This window comes from Alosa alosa, chromosome 24 (genome assembly GCF_017589495.1).
Source record: "Alosa alosa isolate M-15738 ecotype Scorff River chromosome 24, AALO_Geno_1.1, whole genome shotgun sequence".
NCBI lineage: Eukaryota > Metazoa > Chordata > Actinopteri > Clupeiformes > Clupeidae > Alosa > Alosa alosa.
The window spans coordinates 15,589,227-15,617,013 of NC_063212.1; the positions used below are offsets into that span (position 1 = coordinate 15,589,227).

General features: G+C 41.2%; 2 protein-coding genes across 2 annotated transcripts in view; one reads left to right on the top strand and one right to left on the bottom strand.

Annotated features, from left to right (window-relative positions):
* Nucleotides 1-21,944, top strand: part of ndrg2 (NDRG family member 2) — a 36,395-nt gene extending 14,451 nt beyond the window's left edge. The window contains exons 2-16 of the mRNA XM_048235971.1: nucleotides 4,992-5,085; nucleotides 6,823-6,864; nucleotides 7,835-7,940; nucleotides 9,722-9,842; nucleotides 11,024-11,086; nucleotides 11,381-11,441; nucleotides 12,305-12,391; nucleotides 12,845-12,901; nucleotides 13,139-13,242; nucleotides 13,432-13,470; nucleotides 13,967-14,018; nucleotides 14,116-14,163; nucleotides 15,970-16,005; nucleotides 16,284-16,335; nucleotides 18,631-21,944. Of these exons, the coding sequence (XP_048091928.1) occupies nucleotides 5,011-5,085; nucleotides 6,823-6,864; nucleotides 7,835-7,940; nucleotides 9,722-9,842; nucleotides 11,024-11,086; nucleotides 11,381-11,441; nucleotides 12,305-12,391; nucleotides 12,845-12,901; nucleotides 13,139-13,242; nucleotides 13,432-13,470; nucleotides 13,967-14,018; nucleotides 14,116-14,163; nucleotides 15,970-16,005; nucleotides 16,284-16,335; nucleotides 18,631-18,794 (1,107 nt within the window). The 5' untranslated portion in view covers nucleotides 4,992-5,010 and the 3' untranslated portion in view covers nucleotides 18,795-21,944. The remainder of the gene's footprint in view (nucleotides 1-4,991; nucleotides 5,086-6,822; nucleotides 6,865-7,834; nucleotides 7,941-9,721; nucleotides 9,843-11,023; nucleotides 11,087-11,380; nucleotides 11,442-12,304; nucleotides 12,392-12,844; nucleotides 12,902-13,138; nucleotides 13,243-13,431; nucleotides 13,471-13,966; nucleotides 14,019-14,115; nucleotides 14,164-15,969; nucleotides 16,006-16,283; nucleotides 16,336-18,630) is intronic.
* The window catches only part of LOC125289084 (basement membrane-specific heparan sulfate proteoglycan core protein-like), a 947,802-nt gene that overhangs the window by 876,589 nt on the left and 43,426 nt on the right, over nucleotides 1-27,787 (bottom strand). The window lies entirely within an intron of this gene.

Sequence of the window (27,787 nt, forward strand, 5' to 3'; positions counted from 1 at the left end):
GTCAGTAGAACTACCCATCCATATAAAACATGACACGCCCCAGGCCTATGTGCAACATGCTGCATGGGTCTGACACACAGAGACACATGTTCGCGTCTAAGATGGCATGGTCATGTTTCATGTGTACGAGCTTTGCATGACCATATTGAGGGCTGTGCTGCCTTACAGGGAGGCTACATCGGGCACATAACTGAAGTGTTCTGTTGACGGAACATCTGCTGCAGTAATTAGCCTCCACTGTAATCAATGGAACTGGCTAAACCGGTCTTCTAAATCTAGTTCTACGCTCTGCGGACAGAGCGCTAAGCTTGCGGACCTGGTGTAGCCCAGGCCTTAGTCCTAGATTATGGCTGTCTCAGTCCTCAGTCCTAGAGTATGGTTGCCTATTCATGTAGACCATGTGTTCATGCTGTGCTTTTATCACTGGTAAAAGAAGAAACCTATATCTATCTCTAAGGAAAGATGAACAGGTGCTAAATTGATTTGATTAGCCTTCATCTTTTTATTAGATTATTGACAGTTTGTCAATTTGTTTCAGCTGGTATTTTTGATAAAGTCAGTTTACCATTAAACCACATTAACAGGTATGTAGTCTCTCTGGGTGTGTGTATGTACCCAACATTAGGGGAGCAACAAACATTCCCTCACCTATCAGCGATCAACCAACAGCAACCAGCATTCGCAGATCCAGTGAATAAAGCATGTAAACGATGGATAAAACAATATCGGGATGGGACTGTCACCCTTGAGAACACAGAGGCTTTCATACATGAGGTCACTTTTCTGAAGACCTTTTACTCTAGCAAACTGAACAGACAGTCAGACAGCATTATGTGCTTCTCAACTGCACAAAGTGCTAGTAGGTATTACTGTAACTCCAAGCTCAGAGTCTCTGCAATCAACTAAGTGTTTAATGTTCAATACACCGAATCGAGAACATCTAGTCTGTCACAGTGGAAGTATACTGGTAATTTAATCATGTTTCCTGGACACCTTAGCCTTGATTCCCCAAAGCTTTATCATGATGATGCAATCGAAGTAGAAGAATGGAGTATTTCAATTGGTCCAGTCGCTGTTTGTGGTAATAATGATGGCTGCTATGAAATGCTTTTTGGCAGACCTAACTGTGAAAAGATAATAGTGTTTTAGACACTGCGGAGAGGATGCTGTGATGTCATAAGAGGAAAAAGTTGGGTGTTATGGCCCTAGTACTTCTACTATAGTTCAGTTATTACCAATTTCTGTCTCAGACTAAAGGGGTGTGTACATGTGCTTGTGTCCATGTGTGTGTGTAAGTGTGGGTGTGTGTGTGTGTATGTGTGTATGAGGCCGCCCACATATTTTTATGTGAAAGCATTAGTATGTGTGTGTGTGTGTGTGTTGTATGGTGTGCGTGGGTGGGTGGGTGAACCTGTGCCACCCCTCATCTCCCTCATGTTCTCGCTGTCTTTTTGGAGCTAATTTATCTGCTCTGCTCGGCTTTTTTCCGCCTGTGGCTCTTTGGCTATGTTCCCTCTCTCTCTCTCTCTCTCTCTCTCTCTCTCTCTCTTTTCTCTATCTCTATCTCCCTCTCTCTCTCTTTCTCTATCACTCTTTCTCTCTTTCATCTCTCACTTTTGCTCCCACTCTCACTACCATCCTAGACTCATGGTTTCTCACCCATCTCACTTGTTATTTGTTCCTCTCTCTCTCCATCTCTCCCCCTTTCTTTCTATCTTTCTCTCTCTCTCACTCACTCACTCACTCTCTCCCGAATCAATGTGTTTCACTCTTCACTTCTTTCCCCCTCTCTTTCTCTCTAAATCTCTCTTTATCTCTCTCTCTTTCTCTCTCTGGTGACAGACGGTTCCCTCTGTTCAGTTTAGCAGTTATTACACGCTCTAAAACACACTGACTCAGAGAAAGCCAGGGAGAGAGAGAGAGAGAGAGAGAGAGAAGTAAAAGACACAGATAGATATTATGGGGGGAAATCAGAGTGCAAACAAGTGATATTGACTGCATGGAATGAGAGATGAGAGAGAGAAAAAAATACAGAGAAGGCAAAAAAGAGAGACAGAATGATGAAGAAAGAAAAGAAAGAGTTAGATCTTGTGAGAGCTAGTGAGACTGATAAATGAAAAGCAAGAGACAGATTAAACGGATGTGGCAGCGAGAGACCGATTAAGAGTAATGGGTAGAATGGGTAGATTAATGCACACTGGTCAGGGAGAGAGGGAAGAGAGAGAGAGAGATAGAGATGGTTATTAATGCACACTGGTCAGGGAGAGAGGGAAGAGAGAGAGAGATAGAGATGGTTATTAATGCACACTGGTCAGGGAGAGAGGGAGGAGAGAGAGAGAGATAGAGATGGTTATTAATGCACACTGGTCAGGGAGAGAAGAGAAAGAGGGAGAGAGAGAGAGAAAGAGAGAGAGGGATAGAGAGATGGTTATTACAGTGTTGTGCCAGTTCACAGCTTTTCTGAACTAGTTCAAGTTCAGTTCATACATGCTCAAAGTGAACAGTTCACGTTCAAAGTTCACAATTTTAATTCTGAACTAGTTCAAAGTTCAGTTCATTTTTTTTTTTTCGTGAGATATTCAAATAAATACTTTTTTCACACTGAGCTAGAAATCACTATACGTTCTTTGAAGCTGCTCATTGTAGACATTTGCTCATGACACTGCAATTGTGGGTTTCTTACCAGGTGATGAAACTTACAGCAGTAGCCTACAGACAAGGTAGACCAGTTCTATACTTAGTGCAATGAAATCCAGCCCTCCGCGCTCTCGTCGTTGCCTGCTACGCGGCGTTGCTATGCCTACCCCGCTCTGCTGCAATTCATCACGGGTAACGTTATGCGGAAGCCAGTATGCTATTCAACTATTCTCAGCCGGACACTACGTTGCCCGCAATGCATTGCGCACACAATGTCAAAACCATTTCTGTCTGGTGATACATGATTTAAGCGGCACCAGCGAGAATACAGGAGGGAGGAACTTTCTCTCGTTGCGTTTCAAAAGAGAAAACAGATGTCACTCAGTTTTAAATGGAAAACAAATTCCAACGTTCATTTACGGTGATGTCTGCCGTTCATGACACATAATGTGAACTAATTCACGTTCAATTTCTTTATTAAAAAATGTGTTGCGTTCAGTTCAACGTTCACGAAAAAATGAGCGTGTTCAATGAACGCGTTCTTTTGAACTCGTTCACGCACAACACTGGGTTATTAATGCACACTGGTCAGAGAGAGAGAGAGAAGAGAGAGAGATAGAGAGAGAAAGAGAGAGAGAGAGAGGGAGAAAGAGAAAGATCCACTAGTCATGTGGCATGCTCTGTGAACAGTCCACACTGCTCATTTCAACATCCCCCTCCCTCTCTCTCATCATCCTATTCATCGTACAGGATTTGTGCTTATTTATAACTACTTTACCAGACTCTCCACTGAGATTTCCCCCTATCGCTCTTATAGAGGGATGCAGCTGTCAGTTTTAATAAAGGGTGATTCATCTACCACATTCACTGAAGGGTGATATGGCAGCTGGTTTTCCATGGACAGTAGACTATGCATAGCCTAATGCACCAAATATGTGCAGCATTTTATTTGTTTTGTGTTTGTTTATGTCATATTCATGATGTACACATATTTTTCAAATCATTGCATACACACTGCACAAGAGTACTTGCCATGTGTTATGAATGCATACGTGATTATGTGTTGTGCTCTAGGAACAGCTTTTACAGTATAACATTTCTTTTTCTTTTTTTTCCCCTGCATGGCCTGGATTTAAAATATCTGCCTTGTTACGTTGTTGGTGTGTGGTTGAGATGTTGAAGCCCAGTTTGTGTGTATGGCTGTTTGTGACCGTAAGGGGTGGTGTGTGTGCGTGCGTGCGTGCGTGCGTGCGTGCATGCGTGTGTGACGGTTGTCACAGTTGTGATGGTGGACAGGCCATTGGGTTTTGAGGGAGGTGATGAATGGTGTTATCACATTCAACCGCTCCCTCTCTGACAACCCCCCATCCCTCTGTCTCTAACAAGAGCTCCAGGCACTGAGAGGAGGGAGAGACTCAGGACAGGATGGATGGATGGAGGAAGGGAGATCGATAGAGAGAGAGAGAGAGAGAAATGATGGGAGTATTGAGAAGAAGAAGAGCTGGATAAAATAGACACACACATACACACTCTGGAGACTGAACTTATCCCCAACTAGCACAAAAACCCTCACAATCACATTTTGGACATTTCTGTTGGTTAGAGTAAGAGGTAACCCAAAGCTGCTTACATCACACTCACGCAGTGACATGCAAACATGCAGACACACACACACACACACACACACACACACACACACACACACACACACACCAGCCCCTCACAGAAATGAACCTTTTCACATGAGCCCAGAAGCTTAAATGTTGCCATTTGCAAATGCACTGAACAACATACACAAACTAATCTAAACTATATGAACATTTGAGCCCTCTTGTCTTTCATACAAACAAATCCGAATCTCTGTAATCAATTCTGCAGAATAATTTCCGACTCATGATGCAGAAAAGTAATGTATGTGTAGATCCAGTGAATTAAGTCTGTCTGTTTTTAAAGGTTACAAATGAATAATAATGATCCAATGTGCAGAAAACAAGACTTTGTTTACTCAGTTGGAGACATGGATCATGTAATGTTAATAATTCTCTCTTAGTCTTTCTTTTTCTTCTGTCTCTCTCTCTCTCTCTCTCTGTCTCTCTCTCTCTCTCCCTTTCTCCCTCTATCTCTGTTCTTGATTAATTATTCTCCACACTAATGACTAATTAAGTTCTAGAAATTCCCATACAGTTTTGAAGTCCCCAAGGAGCACCCAATGTGCTCACCATGTGTGCGTCATAATGACATTCAAATCTGTGCCTGTTTCTAGTCTTTGGATTGTGTGTGTGTGTGTTTTTAATGTACTTGAAATCCAAGGCTCAGTTTTTTCCCCCTTCTGGCTTGTGTTTGTTGTGCTCCAGGAGACAGCCAAGGATCGCCATGACGACTGAGATGCAGGAGATCGCCATCACAGAGGAGAAGCCTTTGCTTCCAGGTCAAGCCGACCCTGGGAAGGTGAGAGGGCAGCCAATGACAGGCCTGCTGTAGGCTTCTGCAGACACGTACAGACAGAGACACAGGCACACACACACACACACACACACACACACACACACACACACACACACACACACACACACACACACACACACACACACAGTACTTACATTCATATTCACAGACACTGGCACACATTTTGTACCATACTCACAAATATGCAGACAATCCTCCTATCACACAGGACTTATATTTACACACAGTTGGTAAGGCAGTTCGTCTTTCTGACATATTTAGGCTTACACACATACACACATATACACACACACACATACACACACACACACACACACACACACACACACACACACACACACACACACACACACACACACACACACACACACACACAGTCACCAGCCCTCTCATCATCTCTCTTTCTGTCTCTGTCTTCCTCACTCTTTTTTCTCTCTGTCTCTCTCTCTCTCTCTCTCTCTCTCTCTGACTCTCTCTCTTTCTCTCTCTCTTTCTCTCTCTCTCTTCCTCTCTCTTTCTTTCTCCCTCTCATTTTCTAGGTCTTCCTGTCTCTCTCTCCCTCTCCCACAGAGATGCACATTCATGCTCACATCATACACACACACATGAAATCATTTGGACACTTGTTCACTCATACACCCGCCCATACAAATGTGCGCGCGCACACACACACACACACACACACACACACAGAGAGAGAGAAGAGAGAGAGAGAGAGAGAGAGAGAGAGAGAGATACAGTAGCTGGTTGAGATGTGTAGAAGTGAAGGATTGATGTCAGAGACCCTCAGGGCTGGTTTGAGTCGTGAGCGCTCCAACTACTGCCCTCTACTGGGCAAGCATAGAACTGCATCCTCTACACCACATAGAGAAACGCTTGTTTTTTCCATCATGCAGACACCACAGCCTTCAGTTGTTTTACTGCCCATTCCCATCAGCTGTCATCTGGCAGCTAATAAACTGAAGTCTCCACATTGCCTCTTTGTACGGTTATTAAACATAGATTAAAAATGATTTAGTAAGAGCAGACCACATGTGGCCATTGCACCAACGTCTAGTCGAGTCATTATCTGCTTATAATCTATGGGAAGACATCTGGCAGTCTAATACTCTGTGGTGATTGATTACTGTTGACTAGCCAGTCTTTTTTATTGCCCAGCGCAAACACCGTGAAATGATGTCTCTCGCTGTAACTATTGTTAATGCTATATAGGCATAGTGTGTTACTGTTTTGTAATCACCTGCAAATATGGAGAAGGGCTTGGTCCTTGGTCTTCTGTGCAGAGTGTGAATATAAAAATTTGCTTCACCATTTTGTGTGAAACAAAAATGTCTGAGAAAATATTCAGAAAGGAGCAATTTGGGATGAGAATAGAGAAAGAAGAAACACATGTCTGAATAAGACGCAGAAGCACAGCTGGGGAAGAGAATGGAGAGGGGGTGGGGGTCTGTGGGGGGGGTGCCAGACATATAATAACATGCAGTGCCAGACTGGTACTTGTCTGTAAAGCAGCTCATGAATATAAACATATTGTGGTATTTCAGGTCAAGTCTTTGAATAAAAGAACTATGCAGATGAGTAGATGCATCAGGCTTAGTAAATGGGTGGAGTTGAAACCAGTCTATGGTTGAAACGTGGATGGTTTAATGCTCCATGCTCTTGGAGGTTCTGTTTCGTTTCTTTGGTACTGATGTATGTCTTTGTTCCCCTCCTGTACAGGAAGCAGAGATCGCTGCACGGATACTGTTGGACCAGGGACAGGTATAGCAGCTCTTACACCCTGTTTGACTGTGTGTGTGTGTGTGTGTGTGTGTGTGTGTGTGTGTTTGTGTGTGTGTGAAGAGGGCATGTCAACATATGTGTGGGTATGATACATAGAGTGGTATGCAATAGTTTGGGCACCCCTGGTCAAAATGCCTGTGCCTGTGAATAGTGACGTGATTTGAATGCCCAATAAAGGGCCCCAATAAAAGGTTTGTGCCCCCTATGGTCAGTACTTGGCAACACCTCCAGAGGTTCTCCTGCACCACTACTTCAGTGTCTGCTAAATCTATTGGTATTTTGCATTCATAGAAGTGTGTGTGTGTGTGTGTGTGTGTGTCTGGGGGTGATATGTGGTTTTTAGTAATCCTACCAGCATTTCAGAGACCTTGGCAGCTGCTTAGAGGAGCCCATATCAGCTGATTGTTACCACAATGTTCGATGAGTCATTTATAAAGCTTTGCCATTTGTATCACCTGGCCTCTTCTAGTAATGGACTGGGATGGAGCCATAGCGCTAACAAGTTAATTAAGAAGTTATTTGAACAATTACGGTGTTCAAATCTGTTGGGGTGGCCAAATGTTTGCATGCAATTGTATTTGTGTCTCAGTTTGTTTGTGTGTGTGTGTGTGTGTGTGTGTGTGTGTGTGTGTGTGTGTGTGTGTGTGTGTGCTGTATGTTTGGGTATGGCTATGCGTCTGCATATGTTTTCTTTCTTTTTTTCTTTCTTGTTCCTCCGTGTACATGTGTGTGTGTGTGTGTGTGTGTGTGCATGTGTGTGTGTGTGTGTGTGCACGTGCGCGTGTGTGCGTGTGCATGGTGTGTGTGTGTGTGTGTGTGTGTGTGTGTGTGTGCGCGTGTATGCACGCGCGTGTGTGTGTGGCACGTGTGTGTGTGTGTGTGTGTGCGTGTGCGTGTGCGTGTGTGTGTGTGTGTGTGTCTGTAACCTGCTGTATATACCTTACTCCAGGAACACAGCATTGAAACTCCTCATGGTATGCTGCACGCGACCCTGCACGGCACAGGAAACACACGCCGGCCAGCCATCCTCACCTTCCACGATGTGGGTCTGGAAAGTGAGTCTCTCTCTACACATCTCTCTCACTCTCTCTCTCTCTCTCTCTCTCTCTCTCCTCTCTTTCAATATTTTCCTCTCCTCCTCTCTTATTCTCTACCTCTCTTCATCTCGTCTGTTCTATATATCTCCCTCTCCCTCTCTCACAACATGTTCCCTGGAGCATACTCTCCGCTTAGTGGTAGAAGCTTAATCAGAATGCTAGATAAGTCTATCTGGAAATCTGCCATCAAAACAGTTCAATTCCCCCATCAGTATTCAATCCCCATCCTCATAACCTAGTCAAGCTTTGGTGTGTGGATATGCAAGGCCATTGTTTGCCTAAAGGTCTGCAATTTGCATACTAGACTTTCTGAGCCAGGATACCTGCCCACAGTAACTGATTTTCCCCCTATTTACCCCCATATGTTTATCCATCAATGTGTTAATTGGGAGATGTTCACTGGTGATGAAAGTGGTCTTAGCCAATCATCACAAGATTTCTGTGTTGCCACTAGTATTTACCCCTCACTTGAGGCATTCGCAACTCAGATATCAAATTATGCTTGCTTCTCCAAGAAATAGGAACCAGAATAGGCTAATGCTATCTACTGTTCATCTAGCTTAGTTTAGCCTAGCCTAGTTTAGCTGATGTTTCCTGAAGTTCTCCAGGACTCTCTCTCTCTCTCTCTCACACACACACACACACACACACACAGAGAGAGAGAGAGAGAGAGAGAGAGAGAGAGAGAGAGAGAGAGAGACACACGCACCCTCTCTCTCATTTCTCCCTATTTTCCAGAGCTCTCCAGCTCTTTACTCCTCCCCCTCCCTCTCTTTTCTTCTCTTCTCTCTCTCCATTACTGTCATTTTCAATTCATGAATCACCTAATTGATGTCCTCTCCACAGTTGGCCCTCTCTGTTGTTCTAATCTCTGAACTCACCTTTGCCTCTTCACCTTCTCTCTTGTCATCCCTCACTAGTGATGTGTCACTCATCATTCAAGTTACCCAGGGCAGTGAGGGGAAAGCTACGTTTTTCTGGGGATTTGATTTTCAAGATGGTGCTCTAATTAACATTTCGCATAACCTTGAGTGGGGCAGGGACTCCATCTGTCTTGTTCTTTCCCTTGCTGTCTTTCTCTTTGCTCCTCTGCATTCTTGACTTTGGGTTTATTTCTATCTATCTATTTACAGTTAAGAACAAAATGATTCATACCCCTGGCAAATATTGATTTAATGTTGTTTTACTCTTGACCAATATGTTTGTTCTGCCTGAAAATGACACTGCCACATGCCAAAAAGACAATGTGGTAAACAAAACATGGAATCCAAAAAAATAAGCGTTTTTGTTTTAATCTTTCTTAACATTTTTATGAAAAATGGCATGTCCAAAGTTATTCATGCCCTTTTTAAATAATCAATGGAAACCTATCATTCCTATCATTCTAAGGATTCTAAGGATATCTGTTTCAAGCTAATAGAAATGGTGCTTCCCCTAGACTAGAATTAGAATGTACCTCATAACCTATGTCCTTTGCAAATCTATATGTATCTATCTATATCTGACCTCTTCTGAGAACTACCCAGTTTAAATGGTCAATGCAGCTTGTCACATGCTATTAGTGTGACCTATATCTTGTGCTGTTCTCTCTCTTTCTCTCTCTCTCTGTCTCTCTCTCTCCTCTTTCTCCCTCTTTCCTCTCATGCTCTTTCCCCCTTTTGTTTTTTGTCAATTCTTTTTTCTTCTTCAACATTTCCCTCATTTCCCTCTGTCTGTCTCTCTCTCTGTCCGTCTCCCAGGTAAGAGCTGTTTCTCCACTCTCTTTAAGTTTGAGGAGATGCAGGAGATTGTGAAGAACTTTACAGTGGTTCATGTGGACGCACCTGGACAGGAGGATGGGGCGGCTGCCTATCCCAATGGGTGAGTAACTCTGTGTGTGTGTGTGTGTGTGTGTGTGTGTGTGTGTGTGCCGACTGAATGTATTTGTATTTATATATATATATATACTGTTTGCATATATATATATATATATATATATATATATATATATATATATATATATATATATATATATATACATATATTAAGGGTGTCACGATTTTTTATTTTGAAATTGATCAAAATTACATCTCAATCTCGAACTTCGAACTTAAAAGTAGAATCGACGATGCAGCCACACCCCCAATGTCACGTACAGCATGTATGCCAAGACGCACAAACACACATGCACGTGCTGAACTGCAGCGTCAACACTCAGTTAAAACACAGTTAAAATATAGGCCTACACATCAACCTACCGAAATCAAAGCCCCTCTTGCTACTTTGAAATCACCGGTGTGGAAGTATTCGTTCATTCACGTCAATTAAAACTAACTTAGCCTACTCAACTTAGCAAGTGAAAAGATGGTCTAATTACAGTCCAAAGTTACTTTAAGGCTTAAAATGCACATTTATAAGTACATATTCCATGAACACTAACCGTGGGTCTCTTCGGAGTGTGCTGAAACAATCAAATTAACATTTCATTTCATTTTACTATGTTCACGTCTCTGTTTTAGCCTAATGTTAGTTCTGTTTACATTACAACCTCGCGGTTGGAACGGTTTCAAAGCGGTTTCAAAATAAAAGCCCCCCGAAAAGAAAAGGAAAAGGCCAAAAAGAGTAAATAACATATAAGGAATGCATTAATAGTAATATTTTTAAAAGATCGAAAAAAATCGAATCGAATCTCGAATCGTGACTTTAAAATCGAAAATTACATCGAATCGAGGATTTGGAGAATCGTGACACCCCTAATATATATATTATATATATATGTGTGTGTGTGTGTGTGTGTGTGTTTGACTGTATTTTAATAAATACAACTGAATAATGAGACATACCACACACTGAAGGTTAGTAGTACACCAGTAATCCAAAGTAAAATGTAACTGAAACCTTTTAAAACACACACACACGCGACACACACACACACACACACACACACACACACACACCAAACCTCCATCCATGAGCGTATGCAGAGTAACCACCCAGCCAAAAACACACAGTCCTGTGTATGAATGTCTGTCCTGAGTAAAAGTGGATATCTCTGGGGACAGGTACCAGTACCCACCAATGGAGCAGCTGGCTGACATGATCCCTGCTGTGCTGCAGTACTTCAAGTGAGCCTCCCACTGTTTGGATTATTTATTTAATATATGTTTTAATTTATTGTTATCATGTATTTTATATTCCAAAACATTATTGTAAATCACAACTAATTCATACACTGTATGAGTAACTTTTGTATGAAGGGCTGTATTTAGTCGAGCAGCCTACTGGTTGAGAGTTGAAAATGGCTTAGCTTGTGTGGAGGGTAGCTTGAAGGGTTGTTAAAAAAGCCTCTTGCTGTGGAGGGTGGCTTGAAGGGTTGTTGAAAAAGCCTCTTGCTGTGGTCTGTTCCTTCTGCTGTCTAGTTTCCGGACTATCATTGGTGTTGGAGTAGGAGCTGGAGCCTACGTGCTCTCCAAATTCACAGTAGGTCACGACATTCTTCACACACATACACACACATACACACACACACACACACACACACACAGATTTGTTTTCTTTCCAATATCTCAGTGGGCTTTCACTCCATACATTGCACACATGCACGGGCACACACACACACACAGCAAGATAATGCAAACTCACACTGAGAGGCAGGAGTCTGCACTGTCCAAATCCTCAGTGTGTGGCCATGGTGCATCTTGAGCTCCATATCACCTCATACTGTGGTGCAGTTGCACACTAAACTATATTGTTTATGCAGTTGCACACACTAATCTATTAGAAATGGTCTGTTTTTTATGTCTTAGTGGAGACAATGTTTTGTGAGGACTTACAAAATGTCCTGATGGTAATGTGCATGGAGTAATTTCACTGCTATATTACTGTAAAATGGATTTACTTCATTTTCTGTTTCCCCTTCCCTCTGCCATTTGTCATTCCATTTCTCATATCTAATTTCACTTCCTTTTCATCCCCTTGTAATTCCACTCCTCCTTGCCCTGTTTTTATTTGGCTCATTCTCTTCTCCACTCTCTCCTTTTCCTTTCCTTCCTTTTCCTGTGTTCTCTCTGTTTTTTTTTTGTATTTTCTCATCCACTTGTTCTATTTCCCCTCTTCTTTATTTCTCTTCTCATTGCTTCTTCTATATCTCCCATCATCTCCTCTTCTTTCTCTACCTTTCTTCTCCATCTTCTGCACACTACCCCTCTCCTTTAATTTCTTCACCCTGCCTCATCCCCCCTTCCTCTCCTCCTCTCCCTTTGCTGCCAAATCCCTCCCTTCTTTGCCCTCTCTCTTATCCTCTCCTCATCCTTTCTTCCCTTCCCCCTTCTTTTCCACTCCAGTTGAGTAACCCTGAGTCAGTGGAGGGGTTAGTCCTGGTCAACATGGATGCTAACGCCCGGGGCTGGATGGACTGGGCTGCACAGAAGGTACATCTCCTCTTCCTCCTCTTCCTCCTCTTCCCCCTCCTTCACTTCCTGTATCGCTGGCCAATCTGCCTCTCTAATTATTTTCACACACTGTATTACCGGTACATAGATCTAATGCTCCTTTTCAGTGTCCCAGGTAGTTCTTCACCTAAATATTTTATTATACTATATAATTAGCATTATATTATAAGTATATACACACTATACTACAGTATAATATATTAATACACCTATGTATTAGATTGATCACATTAGATGTTCCTTTTCCTTGTGGTTCATAATGATGAACCCCCAACCACAAGGAAAAGGAAGGTAACATCTATATAAAACATAATTGTTATGGTATCCTTATTTGTTAGATGTAAGCTTTTATTAAATGTCATGTCCCACATTTAAAGGGAATGTGTTCTAAGGATGCACTTGCACATCCATCTTGTCTGTCTGATTCTCCAGCTCACAACGCTGACATCATCCGTCACAGAACAGATCCTGAGTCACCTCTTCAGTCAGGTGTGTGAACATCTGTGTGTGTGTGTGTGTGTGTGTGTGTGTGTGTGTTTCTGCTTCAGTAGCTCTGTAAGGTTGTTGCAGAGGGCACTCTTCATGTTTAGTATTTGCCTGATGATCTATACGCAGTGTGTAATTTTGTTTTACTAGATTGTGTGTGTGTGTGTGTGTGTGTGTGTGTGTGTGTGTGTGTGTGTGTATTTCAGGAAATGATGATTATTATTGGTGTGTTATTCTCAGGAGGAGTTCTCAGCCAGCACAGATCTTCTGCAGTCACACAGAGAGCGAATCTCTAAAGCACCTAACCTGGCAAACATCGAGCTCTTCTGGAAGAGCTACAACAGGTCAGGGGATTTATATTCAGCACTCTTCACCACACATTCTTTTTATCTTTACATGAATATACATTCATATATGTACACATATACACACACACACACACATACACACACACACACACACACTGAGACAAACAATGTAGTAAACAGTTGCACACACATCTGCTAATGAAACTTTATTTTGCTCATTTTCAGTCGCCGAGATATGAACATTGACCGCAACAGCGCGTTTAAGTAAGTGTTCAAATACTCTCCGGTGTCTTACACCATTTGCAATAAGCCCTGTTGTATCAGAATTTGAGGCTGGTAACACGGCATTTGGATTTGATTATGTGGCGTGCTTGGGGGCAGCCCGAATTTACCCCACCCATTAAAATTGAGGATGTCAGAAGCCTTAGTCACTGTTTTACTGTTCATTCTGTTCAAGATATTGCACTATCAATGGCTTGTATGTCAGACACAATAGCGGATAGACATCTCGCCATCTCCACCAGTAAACAAAATCAACTCAAGCATGCTTTGATGATGTAGATGACTACTTCACTGTTCACTGGCACAGACTTCTCAATGGAGTGACTTCAGACCAAATTTCCCACCCTCATATTTTGTGGGTGGGGTAAATTCGGGCTGCCTTCCAGGCTAGTTTCCACTAGCACTGAGGTAACCTTCACCCTATCCCATCACTGCCCAACAACACTCTCCTCTCCTCTCCTCTTCCACGTCCTCACAGATGTCCAGTTATGCTTGTGGTCGGTGACCAGGCTCCATACGAAGATGCTGCAGTGAGTTTACTGCCTTTGGAAACCAGAGACTGTCCCAACACTATCTGAAATGTTGCTGTTGGTGGATCCTTACACTGTTCCCTTGTTTGTCCACTAGGTGGAGTGCAACAGCAAGATGGACCCAACAACGACTTCATTCCTAAAGGTAATGACATAAAGCTTCAGAAGCTTTATGATTGGTTTCTACTTTTATTATGACCACCGTGCAGCGAAGCGTCATATAGGTTTAGTATATATATAGTATATATAGTAACCGAAAGGAGGGTAGGGCAGACACAGTTTTCTGTGAATATCTCGAAAACCGTAGGGTTTTTTTTTTTGTATGTTTATCTCAAGGGGCCATGTCAACCCATTCCATAACCACTCATTTAATGTATAGCGCCACCTAGTTAAACACAAAAAAGTAAAAATGAGGTGTTGTAATTGAAGGTATCTGTGACCTAACATAGTCAAAACTGCACGAAATTGGAAGTGTAGGATCATTATGACACCCTCTGTATGCACGCCAAGTTTTGTGGAATTCCGTTCATGGGGGGCCACATAATAAATTAATTTATGTTACTATACACCAACTGGCCTGTAGGTGGCCGGAGACAGTTTTCTGTGAATATCTCGAGAACCGAGGGGCCTAGGAGGTCCACCTTTTTATGTATGTTGGTCTTAAGGGGCATGTCAACCCATCCCATTACCACTTATTTCATGCATAAGCCACCTAGTTAAAAAATTAAAAAGCAAAAAAAAATTAGGTGTTTTCATCACAATATCTCTGGCTGACAAGGTCAAAACTGCACGAAATTAAAAGTGTAGGATCATTATGACACCCTCCGAATGCATGCCAAGTTTTGTGTACCTTCGTTCATGGGGGGCCTTACAATAAAATAATTTATGTGTACATTTAGTGACGTACACCAACAAGGATTCCCGGGACACTAAAAGACCGGGGTACACAAAACTTGGTGGGCATGTACACCCCACATGGATAGCATGGAACCGTCAATACTTTGTTTTGATCTGTAGCCCCCCCGCTGGACTGGACCCCCCGAAAGGAGGGTAGGGCAGACACAGTTCTCTGTGAATATCTTGAGAACTGTAGGGCCTAGGATGACCATTTTTTTCCATATGTTTGCCTCCAGGGGTCATGTTAACCCATTTCATGTGCACACATGTGCACAAACAGATACACACACACACCCACACATACATTCACAGTAATCATATGTATGACACATACTCACACAGTAGACATATGTACGCTTGCATGCACAGGCACATACGCAGGCACACACACAAGCACGCACACACACACACACACACACACACACACACACACACACTCACACACACACACACACACCCACACATATAACATAAATATAACACAAACAATCAAGAATTTCTCAGAATTATGAACAGGCAAGATGGAGGTGGGGTTGTATAAAATGAATTTTACATGTGAAACAAGTGGTACTTGTTGTCTAGCAGATACCAGTGAGAATTGAGTGTGGAGAATGCAATTTAGTGAGACAGTTAGAATCATATAGGCCTTTCAGTGTGATTTCTTTTTGTGGAAAAAAATGTGCTGGACTGGGCGGCGGTCATATTTTGTACCGCTCTGCGGTACATCTAGTTAAATACTTAACAGATTAACATGGCTTTAATATGAAAATGTTATGGTTGACTATTAACCAGGCCATGTGAGAACATAAAACACCAAATCATGTCATGTAATCTCATACCATACTATGCCATAATGTACCTTGTCATACATAAATCTACTTAAAATGCAAGTGTTTATAGCAATACCACTCTACTAAAATGACATTTTTTGGACGCTATTAAAACAACATTTTAAATGAAAGATTCAATTGTGGTTCAAGTAAACATATATCAGCAATGCTACCCACCCCTCATACCACAAGTACCTAATTGCTTCCTGTTGCCTTTTTTGCAGATGGCAGACGCTGGTGGAATGCCTCAGCTCACTCAGGTGAACCAAAACAGCAAACCAATCATGGCTTCTTGAGCCCAGCTATAGACCCTTTCAACAATAAAAACAAAAACAATGCTTGAACATTCTATTTGGTTCCCAATCTACTTCCTCTGCATTAAGATAACATATGGAATGTTAAAAAGGAAGTCTTGTGGGGCCAACTATGATGCTGATAATGGAACTCTCTTAAAAGGGTCTATTAGCATCGGTGAATAGCATGCTTGTCACTGGACCACAGTAAATTAAACTTGAGTCTTTTGTCTCTTTGTCCACAGCCTGCCAAGTTGACTGAGGCTTTCAAGTATTTCATCCAGGGCATGGGCTACAGTAAGTGACAACATGACTAAGCATTTTGACTACCCTGTTCATAACAATGGCACAGGAGCTTTTCATTCTGATGGCATAACACATAGATTTCCATAAATATTGCTTTTGTGCTTTTAAGCATTTTATGCAAGTTTATTGCAAGTAATCCACTCCACAGTTTGCACCATTTTGATGCAAACACTAATGATGTTTCGAGAAATGTGCCCAAGCGGCCCAAGAGAAAAAACTGTAATGAGCCACATCTTAAGTCACATCCTAAGTGGGTCAGCTCAATATTTCCAAACAACACACAATAGTTTAAGTTCAGGCACGACACACTTTGACTGTGATTTACTGTGATGCACATGCATAAAATCACAAGCTTTAAAATAGCTTACTGTCATTTTTTTGATTTGTATAAGATATATGTAACATCAGTTTATTATGTGACACATTTTCTCCTCATTAAACAGACCCTAAACAAACTCCAGCTTATCCAAAATGCCGCAGCCAGAGTACTAACCAGAACACAAAGATCTCATCACATCACTCCAGTATTAAAATCACTCCATTGGCTCCCAGTAAAGCAAATAATTGATTTTAAAATACCTCTGACTAAATTTTAATTCATTAATGGGCGTAGCTCCCTCCTACATTTCTGACATGCTCATATACACCAGTCAGATCCCTAAAATCCTCAGGTAAAGGGCTCCTTGCAATACCCAGAATTAACTCAAATTCATCACATGGTGCCTTTAGTCACTATGTAAAAACATATTTATTCTTGCAAGCTTTCAATTAGACTTTTAAGGCTATTATTTAATTGTTTATTATTTTTATTTTTTTTATTGTTATTATTATTTATTATTATTGTTTATTATTTATATATATATATATATATATATATATATATATATATATATATATATATATATATATATATATATATACACACACACACATATATACAGTACCTTATAGGCCTACCTGTAGCTCAGGGAAGCTAACAGCTTTCTATTAGGATCTAGTTTGTTAGTTACAGTTTTGTCATAACTCCCTGATGCATTTTTGCATTTAGAATAGCCAGAGTGTGGATATCTCAATCGGAAAATTAAACAATATCGGGCGCCTATGGACAAGCCTGATCTGCCCGCTATTTATTTTTTGATTTCTTAAAAGATTGAGCTTGGTCTGGTGAAAGCCAGACTAGCCATGGACCTCAGTTACACAATGCAAGGGAACATGAATCAGCCTATATTTGCACGAACAATAACGGACAACAGCTCTTCAACTTTGGCCCGTTAAAATGTGTATGAACAGTCTAGCGACACATTTCTTCAAGGCCTATTTGGACCTGTCAGTTATTTGCACCACTGGTTAGATGTAAAACAGCATTTCGTTTCAGACTACTGTTACTTCATTTGTGCATTGACAATAACGTTTCAGACTACTGTTACTTAATTTGTGCATTGACAATAAAGTAGCACATGAACTAAAGACGACTAAAATCTTATGTAGAAGAAGAAACATTCACAAAAAATCCATCCATCCAAAAATGACCTTTGTTTTTGATAGCTGTTGAAAACGGCATGGAACTGACAGAGATGTTTTTGTTCATTAATAAATCAATAAATAAATCAATAAATAAAAATATAACATTATGCTGATACCTTTTGCTTTTCCCAAATACAATGTAGCCTACAGGTGTAAGTGACCTTTCATCAATCCAGTTGCAATGGATGAACTGTGATGAACTGCCCTACTTGTGATTGTTTAGAGATTTTAAAGGTTTTATAACAATGCTACAACTTCTTTGGCTATTCTACAATCTATTCACCTTTTCAGCGCCAGTAGGCTACTTTCTGTGCAGCCGCACACACACACACAGGCATGCCAAACAAGCATACACAAACGTTTCAAGAGTGGGGGATGGAGTAAAAGATGGAGACAAATTGAAGTGTGATTTATTATCGCGGAACGGATTTACAGGACTGAACGGTGGTCATATTTTGTACCGCTATGCGGTACATCTAGTTTATTATCATTTAATTATTTGTTAATTATTTTAATGTTTTATTCACCTGTTATTGTATGTATTTTAATTTCCATCTTTTTATGTTTATTTATTTTGTCTTATTTGTCTTTATTTTATTCTCTTTCTTTTGGAGCACATTGGGTCTGTTCTTGTCACATGAAATGTGCCATATAAATAAAGATGACTTGACTTAACTTGACTCAGTTATGTGCTTTTTCTTTTATTGTCAGGAATTTATTAACTTCTCTCTCTCTCTCTCTCTCTCTCTTTTATCTCTACAGTGGCATCGTCCTGCATGACACGTCTGTCGCGGTCTCGCACCACCTCCCTGTCCTCGTCCTACTCCATGGAGGGCTCGCGTTCGCGCTCACGCACCCTCTCCCAGGGCTCGCAGGGTGGACAGCTCCCCCCCAGCCCCTCCCATACCATGGAAGTATCCTGCTGAAGAGAGAGAGAGAGAGAGAGAGAGAGAGAGAGAAAGGGAGAGAGAGGGGGATAAGGTAGGAGGAGGAGGTAGGAGGAGGAGGAGGAGGAGGAGAAGAGGATGAGGGCAATCGAGGGAGAAGGAAACAGGATGAAATCACCACACTCATCACGCTAATCAGCTCATCCGTCCCGTGAGATCCAACCCATTCTCTATTACACAAGCTGATAAAGAGGCAAGAAAATGGAGATGGAGATGGAGAAGGGGGGTTAGAAAGAGACTGAGAGAAAGAGGATGGTAGATGAAGATAAATGAGGGTGATTGAGATGAAGATGACGCCATTATGGAATATGCAGTGGTCAAGGAAAGTTAGAAAGCACCCAATGAGGTGAAAAAGCAATCATGACAAAGCATCAAAGTGGAAGAAAAACACAACATAACTTTGTCCCCTCCTTCATCACTTCATCCTGCCACAGTAAGATGAATGAATTGATAAGATAAAGGAACAGAAGGAGAAAAGAAGACAAAGGGGGAAGCATATAGTAGGAGGAAGTGATGTCTCTCTCTTCCCCTCCCTCTGCGTGTTCAGGTGATTGACAGTAGAGCCCTTTAACCGTGTGGAGAGAACCGTGTGACTGGGTACTGTGGAGTGACTCATGTGTAGTGCTAATCAATAGTAATAATCAGAATAATAATATTAATAATAAATATGAGGATATTAATGATATTAATAATGTCAATGACCATAACGTTACTGTAAAAAACAAAAATAACCAAGTTTCTCCTAATTACGTGTTAACTTTTTAAAGCATATAAAATTGCTAGAAAACAAAAAATAATAGAGTATGGAAATACTTATAGTGTGTCTATCTACTCTTTTTCATTCAGTTTTCTTTTTGTGTGAGTTATTTTTTTCTTCTGTTTTGTAATTTTTAATCCTCTGTATTCTTATCCTGCTTTTTCTGAAGCAGGGGAGGAGGAGTAGCCAATCAATCGAAGCCTAGGTATCATGTGACCCAGGTTGGGTGCAGTGATTCGAAGCTTAGGACAGAGCCACCCCTCCTCCCTGCCCCTTTGTGTTGTCAATGACAACACTTGTCTTCCATTTGCCCCATTTGAAATGACTGTAATTCTTTTTCCCGTGTCAGGGGTTGGACCAGGGCGGTTCTGGGGAGGGGAATCGACTATGCTCTGGCATTATTGTTTTGTTTTTCTGAATTGCATGCTTGCTTCTCACCCATGTGAATGAGGATGAAACTTTTATTATTTTTTAATCTTTTTTTTTTTAATCAACTCGGTGTTGTGAGTTCTGATGATGTATGTTGTCATGGAGCCCATGAAGGACAGGAGTATGACTCAGGAAGGGGGATCAATTTCAATTGTCCTCATAGGAAGAAAGGTTGTGATCCACTTGTATGGATAAGTAAGGCCAGTTGCACAGAGATCAGTGCTTCCGCTGCTGCAACCTCACCAATAGGGGTCACTGTGTTGAGGGGAAAAAAGTGTCAACAACTCAAAAAACAAACAAATGTGCAGTTTGCAGTAAAACCAACCCCTACCTCTCCTGACAAACCAATCTAGCAGTCTCACGTTTGTTGATTTTAGAGTCCCTCTGGGTTTTCGGGATTTGGTTTGTGCCATGGCAAGCAATCTGTAGCCAAGCATGGTAGAGGTCTATACAAGCATTCAAGTGAGTTTAGGAGTTGGTGCTTTAGAAAGGTCACCACAGAGAGGTCCAAGGCTCATGACTACCCTAAAAAATAAAAGGTGTTGTCTTGTATATAGAATGTGAATAAGGTGTTATGTGTGTATAAGTGTGGATGTGTGTGTGGTTGTGTGGCTGACTGTGTGTGTATATGTAGGTGCACTTTTGGCCCTCTAAGCACAGCTTTGAAAGGGATATGAAAAATGTTCAAGTATAAGGTCCTTACAAACCATCTTAGAAAAACAAAATGGCCTCTTCTTTACAGCTGCCCATTTTTGAACCCTATCCCCATAAAGGTTTCTACACTGCCAGAAGGGTATGGCCACTTAACACTAAAAGTACAAGCAGTCTACTGCCAGGAAGCTATTGCTCACCGAGATTTACATTGGTATGTGCCGTAGCCATGAACACAGCATTTTATTTGGACTGACCAATAGGCCGTTTTAAAATACTGTGACTTATTAGCTGTAACAAACTCCATGGATGCTGGGTCAATGCTTGGCCTGCAATGGCAGACTTGCGACTTGTTCACAATCATCTTCAGCACTACACTGCCCAGGGTAATTTTTTAAAGATATAAACACATAGTGCAAGAACTTTATTGCTTGTTCTCTTACATAATTTGAGTGTGTGTGTGTGTGCGTGTGGTGTGTGTGCATGTGTGTGTGTGTGTGTGTGTGTGTCATATGCATACAAGTTGTGTTTGGTCAGAACATCATGTTTTCCATTTGTTGTTGAATTCAAATATCTAGTCAATATCCAAATCTACTTTCTTTTGCTAATAAATGAATAAAGTTAATATTCCCTCTTAGTCCTGTTCTGCTTTTGTCTTCCTTTCTTTCTTTCATTCATTCTTTCTTTCAAACTCTGTACAATCTGTATTTGTACCTTTCACGGTTCATTTGTTTGATAGAGCAGTGAGAGTGTGACTCAGCTTTGAACTGTCTCAGAAGGGACAGTAGTCATGGCAACAGATGTAAACAGCAAGGACAAAGATACGTAGGTGCAAAGGCATTTACCCACCAATTTGGCATCTCTACCAAAAAAACTGTAGAGCTTGAAATGGTTTACCAAAAAGGGGGGGGTGGGGGGGTGGGTGGGAAGGAATTCACAGTGACAATGAGGGAATGGTCATCTGAATGTAACAGACACTGTCCCATTTTGTTTGTTTATTTTATTTCTTGGTTATATTTTTTTTTAACCATGCCCATTTACCCCACTTACTTTCGTTTTTCCATTTCTTTTTGTGAAATAGTTCCTGTCTTAGTGTGCTCTCAAGTTAGCCATTAGTGTGCTAGTTTATGTGTAACATTTTTTAGCGATAGCATTTAAAAAAGGGAAATAATATAATTAACAAAAAAAAAAATGTTTAACAAAAATACAATCAAATGTATGTGTGGCTAATTTCTCTGTGTACTACAATGAACTGAAAAAATAACTAATAAAATGAAAATGAAACAAATGAACATTTTGTCTGAGTTGTGTTTTTATGAGACCAAACTGACTGAGACATTTTAACTGAGTTGTGTTTTTATGAGACCAAACTGACTGAGACATTTTAACTGAGTTGTGTTTTTATGAGACCAAACTGACTGAGACATTTTAACTGAGTCTGATTCTCCGTGATGCTCGGAACATCAGACAATCCCTGGTAATGCTATACTTCAGCAGAAGGCAGGACAGGGAAGCTACATACACACCATGACTTTCACATTTGTCCGGTTGCCAGTGTTCCAAATCATCAACACATATCAGTGTACGCAGAACAATGACCTTGGTGATTGTACAGTAACTGAGGAACACTACCTGGTCTTCCCCTGAAGTCCTGAAACCATGTAATTTACCAACAATTAGGGCTTAAATGTGTTGCCATCGAAATGAAGCCCAAACATTTACTCTTCTCTCTTAAGCTATTGTTTGTATGAACTTGAGCAGCACACTCATATGATCACCAGAGTCAATTTAAGTTGTAGAGGTAGAGACAGGTGAAGATATGTTGGACCATTACATTGCATTCATGTGATTCAATGAGTTCAACAGCTCAAGGGTATTTTCTATGCGGAATACTGGAAAATATTTTTTAAAATCTCTTTTGTCATATAGAAAGCTCAGTTGGTCATTAGGTGACTGGAAGACTTCAGGTGAGCTGTTAAAAAAATTGTGAAGATACTTGAAGAGCCTCAGAAACAGAACTATGGTAAAGTCCAATACATTATTTTGCAATGTATGAATATTCATTGATAATCTGTAACATGTGTTCACATAATCACAGCCATGGCAATATCTGCTACCAATGCCACACGTGCAATATTGCATAATTATTATAAAAAAAAGAACGTCAGAATATGTGTGATTTTTGTAATGGCTGGTTAGTACAATTTTGTTCATCAGTATTTTTGGAGAGAAATTCATATCACAGAGGCCCTGATGTAGCCTATAACTATAACTACTGTATAGTGCAACACCAACTATGCCACAAGCTTATATCTTTAATTGATACAGCTTAGTAACAAATCAATATGTGTGTACATTAATTTCAGTCTCGGGTACAGATTCAAAGTTACCAAATAAAACGTGTGTCAATGTGGCATTTATCAGACGTGAGCATGTGACTAAGTATTTTGGAAATTATATTGTATGATATGAAACTGTACAATACACACCTGTTAATTTGAATGGCACCTGCTATTGGTTGATCATGAGGTGTACAGTATATATTAGCCGTATAATAAATGTTAATAATTACCACTTTTCCTTGTTTTAGTAATATATAATATATATTATACTGTACAGTAGGCTTATGGATGTAGATATTTAAGCTTTGATGAAACACTTTGTGAAACACACACTGAAGAAGGCAGTGGTTAAAGTGGGATTTTGCAGTTGGGGGAACCCTGAAATCCAGTGCAGGTGCTATGGGAGAAAATGACTTACCGTTGGACAACATATTGAGTATCGTGGTGTAGCAATACTTTTTTGGACAAGAATTGCTAGTTTCTTGGTCACCTCTGTCAGTCAAAACAGCCCTCATATTGATTTGTACCAGGGGTGTCACTAGACCTAGATTTACACTGGGGCATAAGCCCCCCTAGGTAAGAAAAGGGTACACGCGAAAAATTAACTCACCATTTATTTTAACAATATCATCGCGCTATATAGTTGGTATGAAATCATATATTTATTTATTAATTTATCTGTGGTGGCGGAACTGCGTTCCTCCCCGTTCCGCCCAACTTTAAACCATGGAAGAAGGTACTATTCTATAGGACCTTCTGAAAATGTAAGGTTATGTAAGGGATAATGTATAGAACGCCGGTTATTATTGGGAAAATAAGTCCCGACAGGGCGAACCGGACTTGTTTCGCCCTGAAGGGACTTATTTTCCCATAATGACCGGCGTTCTATACATTATCCAGCTTATTATACGGCTACTTGCCAAAACGAAAAAATAAACTCCACGATATGTCTCTTTACACTTATTTGTTACCGTTTCATCGTGGCTTTTGCTGAGAAACAAATAGTTCGCAACACACGCTGAACTTGAATCAAACATTCTTTGAAAGTGAAAGTCTGCTTTCACTTTTGAATGAAGTTCCAATGCAAGAAGTGACCGGAATACTTGCGGAGTGATATGATCAGCAGCACAAAACCCGTTGCCATTGACAGGGGTAATTATATGTTTGCAGCGGTAATTACATGAATTTATTTTACCGTAGAACGTTGGGAAATCCCATTCAAGTCAATGGAGCGTTCTACTAGCATTGTGAAGAGCCGTATAATAAATGTTAATAATAACCACTTTTTCTTGTTTTAGTAATATATAATCCAAGATTTTGCAGGGAACTGAAGAAATACATTGTCTGTATGTTTTGATATAATTATCTCAATGAGGCTGTCATCAAGTCTTGATTAAGTAACACAGCTTGTTCGTCTCATTCGTCTCTCTGTTTTGATATGTCTTTCTCACCTAGATGAGCCACTGGACCACTTCGTTCACCCTGCTGCTGGTGTGCAAGGGCACCCTCACCTGTACAGCACAGTCCACCACCACACCTGAACCATCCACCTCCACACCTGACCTGTCCACCTCCACATCTGACCTGTCCACCGTCACTCTTGACCCATCCACCTATACATCTGATTTATCCACCACCACACCTGATCTATCCTATACATCTGATTCATCCACCACCACACCTGATCTATCCTATACATCTGATTCATCCACCACCACACCTGATCCATCCACCAACACAACTAATGCATCAACCACCACATCTGATTCATCCAGCACTACACCTGACCCATCCACATACACATCTGATCCATCCACTTATACAACTAATGCATCCACCACCACATCTGACCCATCCACCTATACATCTGATTCATCCAGTGCCACAACTGCCTCTCTCACCAGCACACCTGAGCTATCCACCAACACACCTGAGCTATCCACCACCACACCTAATGATGATACAGGCACCTCTACGACTGAAAACGTCTACACAGGTGTTTCTGCAAGCACAAGCTCAGCCAATTCCGGTATCACTCCAGTCAGTACCGATACATCTGCTAGCACTACCTCTAGCACACTACCAGTGTCCATGTCTACGACACTTAATCCCACCAGCGCCACTGTTCCTACAACAATGGTTGCTCCGACAACCACAGCAGCATACATGACTACTGCCACAACCACTTCCTCACCTCCAACTGCATCTACAACAACAGCCACTGTGACCATAACCTCATCGGGGATAGCAGCTGTTAATCTGTCCAACTCGCTATCTGCGACCACATCTGCAGCCGCTGCGTCAACTGTAGCTCAAATCGCTGTTCAAACAAGTTCAGCCGCATCTGCAGTCAGTGCCTCTCTAGCAGCACACAGTTCTGCTTTGACTATGGACTCCTCCAGCATAAGTAACATCAGCGCTGTGACTGTAGCGGCTAATTCTAGTTCAGTTAGCAATAGCAGCACCTCCAACATCAGTAATGGCAATACTGTGACTGTAGCAGCTAATTCTAGTTCAGTTAGCAATAGCAGCACCTCCAACATCAGCAATGGCAATGCTGTGACTGTAGCAGCTAATTCTAGTTCAGTTAGCAATAGCAGCACCTCCAACATCAGCAATGGCAGTGCTGTGACTGTAGCAGCTAATTCTAGTTCAGTTAGCACTAATAGCAGTCTTGCTAATGGTAATGGAAATTCCACTATATACACCACAGCCATGAATGTTGGCAATGGGAACAGCTCAGCCTCAGTAACTGGAGCCAGTACATCCCAAGCAACAGTGTGTTCATCTGCCAGAGTCTTAACTTCTCAGTTATACTGGACAGGTACACAGCACACAGTACATACACAGCACACATCATTTTGCATTTAAACTGAAGCACGCATAATATTAGTCTTTTCACATTATTTCTATATAGGCCCTATTGATTTGATATTGCCATGATTACAATAGCCTACAGATTCAGAAATGTGTTCCGTGATGATAAATGTCCACTCCAAAAATCGTTAAATATGCAAATATGTATTTGTGTAGTTCATAATGATATCAAATTGATATTGACATATGACAATACTGATTTCCTCTGCAGGCTTCCTTATCCAGATTCTGCTGTTTTCCCAACTTTGAAGTCAAATCGTTTTAACATGGTGGGAACATTTGGAGTGGAGTATGGGATGACTGGGTGTCCTTATATTCTACATGGAATGGATTGTAACAATCTAAGTCGGAGGTGGTGGTTGAGTTAGAGCAGGTTGGGGTGTGGGTTTATTAAATATGAAAAAAAAATATGAGAACCACAAAAAGCCAACTACAGGTCAAGCTAAGTACAGCAGCTCTTACTTAGTTTATGGCCTACTTAGAACTTACATAATGTGGTCAGACGCTGTCATTTGCCTTATTCAGGCTGCAGCCATTGTAAACCAAAACGAGGCTACAGGGTACACAAACCATAGGATTGTTGTGTTCTATGTATTCATTATGTATTAGTAAGGGTGGATCCCAAACATCTATTTGCATGCGGCCTCTCTCCTCGGTCCTCCAGCTCATGTCCCGGAAATCGTTCGAAGCTCGACATCATCGAGGATGTTCCATTTGTCTAACTGCAACCAGAGGAGGTGAGAACAAGGAGAGAGGCGATACGCAAGGAAACACCAGCATCCTCTTCGGAAGCGTTTTCAGCTGGAATGGTGCGATTCTTTGGTCGTAGCGATTTATTAGCGACAATAAATAACTATATAGACCAAGAAAAGATCTTTATATCCTGGAATTATCTAGCCTAGAAATCTAGACGCACCCTAGCGGCAGCAGGCTAGTATAACAACTCTCCATTGGCTTGCGAGCTGTAAAAATTAATGATAAGGCCAATCACATCGTGTATAGAGCATACCTGTCAACACTCACGTTTTTCCCGGGTTTCTCCCGTATTTCAAGGTCATCTCCCAGCACCCTCCCGTTTTGTTATTTCTCCCGGAAAACTCCTGTAATTTGCATGGCCATCAAACTTCATTTTAAAATCATTGATCAATTAAGGTTGCCAGATTGTGTATGAAATACACCCTACACATACACGATCACTTAGTTTCAATATCAACCGTTTTGTCATAGGCTAAAACCTGGCAACCCAAAACCCAAATAAGGAAGCGGGTGCCGACTGCGCAGCCTGAGTCTCGTTGTAAGCAAGCGGGCTGGTTGAATGGCCTACTCCAGAACTAGCTGTTGTGAAATTGTTGGGAATTTAATTATAAATTTAATTTGATTAACACATCACATAAACTGTTATTGAGTGTTGTTGATACACTGAACTTGTGCCCTCGGAACCAAATCTGACAGCAAGCAGCTTTGGAGTTTTGGAAGTAGGCTGCAGGCAGGCAGCTGGTGGATACATAACTGTCATATGCGTAAGGTAATGGTAAGGTAAAAGCAACGACCGAAATGCAGTGTGCCCCCCCCCCCCCGAAATCTCCCGTTTTTGGAAAGCTAAATGTTGACAGGTATGGTATAGAGACGTTAGTTGAAACGCTATTTGAAAACAAAGAAGATGGATGTTGCTGTTGGCAAACAGCATGACACGAGTTAAGCTTTTTTTAAGTTGGCAAAAGTTTGAAGTAGCCAACTAGCTATGCTGATGGGAAAACGCATGGGACCCCAGACCCTACATTTTAAATTATCATGAACTACCATGCAAACTTTAAAACAAGTTGATGCCTGTTTTTCTGTATTCATTCATGTCTCGAGAACTATCAAACATTACTTCCTTATCAGGGTCAACAAATGGGAATCCTCCATGTTCCTCA